At 57.4% G+C, this 7716-nt stretch overlaps 1 protein-coding gene across 1 annotated transcript; it reads left to right on the top strand.

Moving 5' to 3' along the window:
• Positions 1-340: 340 nt before the first annotated feature.
• LOC117804364 (rootletin-like) lies at positions 341-7678 on the top strand. The gene is made up of 4 exons (XM_034671257.1): positions 341-3424; positions 4027-4171; positions 5405-6351; positions 7071-7678. The coding sequence occupies exons 1-3, from the start codon at positions 3365-3367 to the stop codon at positions 5572-5574; spliced, it is 375 nt and encodes a 124-aa protein (XP_034527148.1). The 5' UTR covers positions 341-3364; the 3' UTR covers positions 5575-6351; positions 7071-7678.
• Positions 7679-7716: the final 38 nt, after the last annotated feature.

The following is a 7716-nucleotide window of genomic DNA, read 5'->3' on the forward strand; positions in this document are numbered from 1 at the left end:
CTTAGTGTTGTCATCTGTAAAATGGGTAGAGCGGTACTGACATCACAGGGCTGTCAAGAAGATTAAAACAGATAAGGTACTTAGAACAAGGCGTGCCTGGGTCTCACATGTGGCTGTAGCTCTTCATGCTGGGTAACTCTGAGCAAGTTATTTAACTTTGCTGAGCCTTAGTGTTGTCATCTGTAAAATGGGTAGAACAGTACTGACATCACAGGGCTGTCAAGAAGATTAAAACAGATAAGGTACAGATGCAACGTTATGGGCAGAGNTGCTTGTGTTCCCTCTCTCGCTGGCTGTCTCTATCTCTGTCAAATAAATAAATAAAATCTTTAAAAAAAAAAAAACAGATAAGGTACAGATGCAACGTTATGGGCAGATGGCCGGGCTCATGGATGGTTCAGTGTTTTTGTTATAATTTCTAGTTAGCAGTAGGAGAATAAAGGCATAAGTGGGTAAGAGCACAGATGTGTTTGAAACTCATGAGTAATCTCTGCGGGACTTTTTGGCTGGTTCCTGCTGCTAGATCTGGCAAACAGCAGGCTGGGAGGGTGGGCAAAGGCCAAGCAGGCTGGGAGGGTGGGCCAGGGTCCAGCAGGGGTGGGGAGGGAACATGTGCAAAGAGTGTCTCCTCTGTATTTATTCACAAAACAATGGATGAGATATGCTACTGGGTACCAGGCACAAGGTTCTAGAATGGGTACCGGGAAGAGCCCATAATACCAGCGGTAGTAATGGTAACACTAGTAAGAGCCAACACTTATGCACTATTTAACAGCATGTAATCATTAAGGTAACACTAGTTGATGTGACAGTGAAACTCTGAAATCTCAGAGACTTAAAAGAAGTTTATTTCTCATCCATGGAAAGTCCTGTTGGGTGTTTGGCAGGTGGCTTTCTACATGGCGACCCACGGACCCAGACCCCTCCAGCTTGTGGCTCAGCATTATTTCCTTCCAGCTTGTGGACAGGGAAGGAGATAAACAGTCCCTCATGGGAGGTTTTTACGGGCCAGGTCTGAAGTGGCACACATTCTTTCTATCTTAATTCTCCTGACCAGAACGTGATCACATGGCCTTATCTGACGGGCAAGGGAGTCCCATCTCCTTATAAGACTTGGAAATATGTTTTGGTGAACGCATAGCGGTCTCTGCCACACCACATCCAAGCACACAGCTAAGCATGGATCACCTCATTGAGTCCTCATGATAGAAACAGGCACCATTAGTGTCCCATTTTACAGATGAGGAAACTGAGGCTCAGAGAGGCGAAGTCACTGGCCCAGGTCACACAGCTGGTGGGGAGGCATAGCCAAGCCTCCAGTTGGATTTTGAAGCTATAAGGTCTAGACTTTTCTATGAGGAATGCAATCACTGTTTTGAGATTTGGCTGTAGAGGCGGTGCACACAAGGGTTAGATATGATCTCTTGGGATCTAGAGAACCCAGTCGGACTCTAGGTGGAGAACTCTGGGCAGAGCCGAGGGTTCTGGCATCCTGCTCCCTTCTCCTGATCCCTTAGGGCACTGGGCTGGGGGAAGGCACAGAATAATTCAGTTCACCAAGCACATCTGGGGCCCCCTCTGCCAGGCTGCGTAAGAAGGGTTGGAGATCCTGGCCCAGGGGGTGTTTGTGACCTCCCCCCTGCTCTGATTATGGGTGTGCAGCCTGTAGTGGGGACTTCTGGAGGGCGTCTGGAGGTGGGAAAATGGGAGTCCCGAAGTTTTGTAGTGACAGCTCTCTGCCCCTGGCTGAGTTCACTTCTGCCTAAATTTGGCCGCGGTTGCCACGGCAACTTGGTGGCACTTACCTTTTTGGCCTGGTGCCCTGTTTCCTGGTTTTCCATTTGCAGAACGGACTTCCTAGTTGAGGATGAGGGGTGCAGCCTGACTGATGTGCATTTATGTAGCACCTGCTGCGTTCCTGGGTCTGACCTAGACAGAGTAGTAGAGTCGTAAGGGGAAATGCCTGGCCTCGCCTTGGAGCCCTTATTGGGGGGCTGCCTGGCCCAAGTGGAACGAGCTCTGGGCTTACCCCTTCCCTGTGGCATGTCACTTTGAATGAGTGAGAGCTCTAACCTCTCTAGGCCTTGGTTTTCTCATCTGGAAATGGGTTGAGGTGGGGATTTAATGAGCTACATCAAATATGCCTCGTCCGGGACATGGCACTTAGAGGGGCCACAGGAAGCAGGAGTGATGCTAATGAAATCAGGAACAGCAGCATGCCATCTGCTCATGGCTTACTCTGCGCCCGCTGGGGCTTAAACCCCCTTATACCTTTCAACCCACTGGATCCTCAGTGACTCTGTGTGGTAGGGGCTCTCAGTCCCATTTTAGAGATGAAGGAACTGAGGCTCAGAGAGGTACCTTGTCCAAGGTCATCATACTGCCGAGGAGTGGTAGAGCTGGGACTCCCATGTACCACATGGGACCAGCTGGGACCACAGATAGGCCGGGCAGTCCAGAGTTTGGGGCCTAACTGCTCCAGGCAGCGTCCTTACTGCAGGGCAGGAACCATGGGAGGTGGTGGGTGGACCTCTGGCCCTGGGGTACAGGGACGGTCCGTTTTGGATTTTCCAGTGAGTGAAATCGGTATTTATCGAATGCTCCCAATGAGCCCGGCCCTGAGTTACATGCCCTTTGTGCCCTCACGGTTTTTGGTTTAATCTCCCAGACAACTCCCTGAGATGGGTGCCAATATTATCCACATCTTACAAGAGGACAGTGAGGCTCAGAGAGGCAAAGTTGCTTTCTCAGAAGCACACAGCCTGTGTGTGTGGCTGGGAGTGGGGGTGAGGGGATGAGGGGCTTCAGATCGCTTGGTGTGGGCAATTCCACGGTCCCGATCTTTGCCCTGAACGTGTCGTGGGAAAACGTCTTCCCAGCACCCTGGGAATACAGGCTTCGCAAATCACGTGACCCCCGTCTGGGTCAGCAAAGAAGGTGTCAGACTGGTCTTTCCCGCCTCCTGATACTAACCCCACCCCCTCGGCTTGGAGGGCTCTAGGACCCAGCAGCTGGGGCGGGTGGACAGTGAGTCTGGGGGCTGGGGGCAAGGTGGGTCCTTAGCTCCAGGGCCCTCCTCTTCCCTCTCTCCATCCTTTCCCTTTCTCCCTTACCTCCTTTCCTCCCTCCTCCCCTCCCCCTCTTCATCCCTCCTCTTCCCTCTCTTCCCTCCCCTCCCCTCCTTCCCCAGCCCCTCCCCCTCCCTCAGCCCCTCCCACCTCGGTGGTCACATGGGGGCACTGCCGGGTTTAAGCCTAATCTGCCCTGTGCTCAGCATTGCGTCTGACTGTGGGATGGGCGAGCTGAGCTGGTTTCTGGGGCCCTGGAAAAGGGCCTGGAGGGGGGTCTCCACAGCTTCCCCCCCATGAGTTTGGGGCTGGAGGAACCGTTGGAGGCCCAGCTGGCACTGGAGACCATTATCCAGGTGGGTCCTGAGGCCTGTGGCCACCCTGCCCTGGGCAGGGGAGTGTAAGTCTAGCAGGAGTGGGGGAGTGGTGGGTGCATCTTGGGGTGATGGCATGGGAGATGTGGGTTTGGGGTGCACAGGGGCCCCAGCTTGCAGCTCTCAGCCAGACTGGGGGTAGAGCCGGTGCTTCAGGGCTCAACTGCTATGGCTCCCTTATCCCAGTGCCCCGTGGGGAAAAGGGGATCCCTGCTCCCAGATTTAAGGGTTGAGGTGACTTCTGCTAGCACAGTGGAATCCTCACCCATGTAGCATTGGAGCTGGACTGGCGCCCTCGACACTGTGCTGCCCTGATGGGGTTTGTGAGTGGGCCGTGTGGTTTGGTTCGCTTCTCTGGCCCTTGGTGGGCCCTCCTTCCCTGGGGCAGGGGGCACACAGAGTGCCTTCCCATGGGGCTGTTTGCCATTTTAACTCCCAGGTTTCCCTCCGTTTGGGGGATTTCCTGAGGGTCCCCTGGGCACCCACGTGTTTGGAAGCAGGACATTGTTCCTCTCCCACCTAGGGCAGGGAGCCCAGGGTCCCAGGTCCCCTTCAGAGCTTCTCTCCCCCTCCCCTCCCCCCAGACCTTGGAGAGCAGCGTCCTGAGAGCAGGCCAGGAGAAGGGCCTGAGCGAGCAGGACCCGGCCCAGGACTCTCCCAGGACCGCTGGCCTGCCTGCCCGCATCCGGGAGATTGTCACCCGCAACCTCTCCCAGCCTGAGAGCCAAGGTGCTACTCTTCTTTCACCTTCCAGAGACACTGCCTGCACCTCACCCCTCCTCATATCCCCCTTTCCTGCAGTCAGTGACAATAGTGAGTCACCGTGAGGCAGGCACAACTCCGTGACGGAGGTGCCCATTTTACAGATGAGGAAATGGAGGCTCAGAGGTATATTTGCCCAGAGTTGTTCCCCATGTGGTGCTGCTAGATAGTGGGGATGAGCACCCCCTCCGGCAGCGCGTAGCAAAGACTTAGACCCAAACACCACGTTCTCTCCCAGGGAAAGAGTGCGCTGCCTGAACTTGAGATTACAGGGGGAGGGCAGCTCAGCTCAGCTCAGGACTTTGCAGAAGTCCAAGGGGTGGTACTGACCATCCCCCGCCCGGAGAGAGAGGCTGATGGGCCCCCATTCCTCCTGGTGGATGGCATCCAAGGCTCATCTGTGGTTTGGGAGTCTGGGAAGGGCACACTCCGTCGCAGCTGGTGTATTTGCAGCTCTCCTTCATGATGTTTCTGGTGCTCTGGCCACAGTCCTTGTCCACGCTCAACCTCCTTGGGAGGACCAGGAATGTTGGGCCCCCTAGGAGCCCCAGGCAGGGAGAGACTTAGAGAGCCCTCACCTCAGGCTGGAAGAGCCTAGAGGCCTGTGGTGTGTGTCCAGTTCTGGGATGGAAGGGGAGCCCATAGGACGGGGCGGGGGGGACAGTTCTGCTTCTCCCTTTGGCCTTTTTTCCCCTCCTCGTTTTCCTCCTCCCTCTTCCTCTTTCTCCTCCTCTTCCCAACATGACCCATGCTGTCTCAAGCCCTGGCTTCAGAAGTTACATGAAGCCCTTCCCTTAAGTGAGGCCTCTCTGCTCTCCTGGTCGGGTCTGGTTACCGTTCCACTCATTTCCAGAACAGCAAAACTGGGGCCCAGAGAAGAGTAACAATTGGAGAAGGAAGGAGCTAGAATTCAGGTCTAGTCCCTGCCTCCTAGATCCAGCCTGCCTCCCGCACATTCTGGGCCTGCTGGGGCCACCCTTCCGCTGTGGTTGTGTCCACTCTGAGTCTAGCTCTAGGCCCATCTCTCTGCACCCCCCGCCCGCCCTTTCTTCAGCTGTGTTTGTGTGCCCTGCTGCTGCATCCCCGCTCAGGGGCCCTGTCCCTCTTCCCGCCTCCGGTGATGTATGTAGTGGGAGGATGTCCCCCTCCACCAGCAGGGGGGTGGGGGGAGCCAACTTCGTGCCTGCTGTCCCTCTCCAGCCCCGCTGCCAGCCCCAGAGATGGCATCAGTGCTGTCACTGCAGGAGGAGAACCAGCTGCTGCAGCAGGAGCTGTCCCGCGTGGAGGACCTGCTGGCCCAGAGCCGCGCGGAGCGTGATGAGCTGGCCATCAAGTACACCGCGGTCAGCGAGAGGGTGGGTGCTGCCTGACGGCCGAGAGCTGGGGCAGGGTGCTCCCCTGCTGCGAGGGCCAGGCCTGGGCACTGGGCTGAGGGTGGGCCCGGAGTCAGGCTGGCCTGGGTGCCGATTGTGGCCCTGCCAGCGTGAGTGGCCTGGAGCAAATCACCGTGCCCTCCCAGTCTGTTTTCTGTCGCGGGGATGCTAATATGATGTGGGCTGGTGAGGAGTCAGCGAGGTGATGGAATAAAGTGCCTGTCACCAGGGTATTTCATTCCTAACTGTCCCACACCTGCTTGGGGTGGGGGCCCAGAGAGTAAGGCCCCTAGAGGCCCCCGCCACCCCTCGAGTGTCTGGACATCTCTCTGTGCTCCCACGTACATGGGTCTTGGGGTCCGTCCAGTGGTGGCTGGACACTGAGGCAGGCAGGCTGAGTGCCTGGCACAGGCAGTATTCTGCCGGCCTTCTGGGGCAGCCGCAGACCTGCAGCCACTCCCCATGGAAGTGAGACCTCGAAGCCTGGCCAGGCCTGGAAGCCAGGCTAGCCTCCTAGTCCAGGTAGGACTCACATTCCCTGGGCACCTGTGCGGTAGGCTTGTGGGGACCCTAGGGCCTGGGCCAGGACTACACGTTTTTGGTGCGCTGTCTCCTTTGGGCCTCGGGGCTTGTGAGAGGCGACGCTAGGGAGTGGATGGTGGCTGGAAGTTGGTGAGAGAGTTGCGCGAGGGAGGGCGTGTCTAGGTGGGAGGTGTGTGGGCGGTAACTGTCGAGGCAGTAACTACTGTTTACTGAGTGCTTACTCTGGGCCAGGTNAGGGTGGGCCCGGAGTCAGGCTGGCCTGGGTGCCGATTGTGGCCCTGCCAGCGTGAGTGGCCTGGAGCAAATCACCGTGCCCTCCCAGTCTGTTTTCTGTCGCGGGGATGCTAATATGATGTGGGCTGGTGAGGAGTCAGCGAGGTGATGGAATAAAGTGCCTGTCACCAGGGTATTTCATTCCTAACTGTCCCACACCTGCTTGGGGTGGGGGCCCAGAGAGTAAGGCCCCTAGAGGCCCCCGCCACCCCTCGAGTGTCTGGACATCTCTCTGTGCTCCCACGTACATGGGTCTTGGGGTCCGTCCAGTGGTGGCTGGACACTGAGGCAGGCAGGCTGAGTGCCTGGCACAGGCAGTATTCTGCCGGCCTTCTGGGGCAGCCACAGACCTGCAGCCACTCCCCATGGAAGTGAGACCTCGAAGCCTGGCCAGGCCTGGAAGCCAGGCTAGCCTCCTAGTCCAGGTAGGACTCACATTCCCTGGGCACCTGTGCGGTAGGCTTGTGGGGACCCTAGGGCCTGGGCCAGGACTACACGTTTTTGGTGCGCTGTCTCCTTTGGGCCTCGGGGCTTGTGAGAGGCGACGCTAGGGAGTGGATGGTGGCTGGAAGTTGGTGAGAGAGTTGCGCGAGGGAGGGCGTGTCTAGGTGGGAGGTGTGTGGGCGGTAACTGTCGAGGCAGTAACTACTGTTTACTGAGTGCTTACTCTGGGCCAGGTGCTTGCTGGTGCTTCACGTCTGCTGCACCAAGGTTGAGACCATCATGATGCTCAGTTAATAGAGGAGATAGCAGGCTCCGAGAGGGACAGCACCAGGCTTGGGGTCACACAGCCAGTGAAGGCTATAGGGCTCTCGACCCCCAGCCCAGGGCTGTGCTTTGCCATTTTGTTTTCTGGGTGTAGGAAGAGACAACTGGGCTGGGAGTTCCAGGGGGGCAGTTGGAAAGCTGGAAGGACCTCAGACATGACCCTCTGGCTATAACAAATGGGAGACTGAAGCCCAGAGCTGGAAGCTGGCCCAGAGCCCCCTGTGCGCTAGGCAGAGCCAGGTTAGCCGAGGATCCCTGGGCTGGGCCTGTCATGTAGAGGCTTGCATACTCCTGTGGGGAGGAGGGACATGCATTTATGTGTGTGGTTGGGAGGTGTGCCAGTGTCCTGGCATTGGCTCGCCTGGACAGGCCCCCCAACTTGTCGAGACTTGCGGAGGAGCTGGGCGGGGGGCCCGGAGTGGTCCATAGTGCTGGGGACAGTGCAGAGCTAGTTTTCCCAGGTTTGGCAGGAGGTGTGGAGGGGTGGGCTGGCCCGAGTCCCCTGTTGTTGGGGGTGATGGGGCCTTGAGCCAGCCCTCTTCCAGTTTAGCCCCT

The sequence above is a fragment of the Ailuropoda melanoleuca genome, chromosome 11 (genome assembly GCF_002007445.2).
Source record: "Ailuropoda melanoleuca isolate Jingjing chromosome 11, ASM200744v2, whole genome shotgun sequence".
Lineage (NCBI taxonomy): Eukaryota > Metazoa > Chordata > Mammalia > Carnivora > Ursidae > Ailuropoda > Ailuropoda melanoleuca.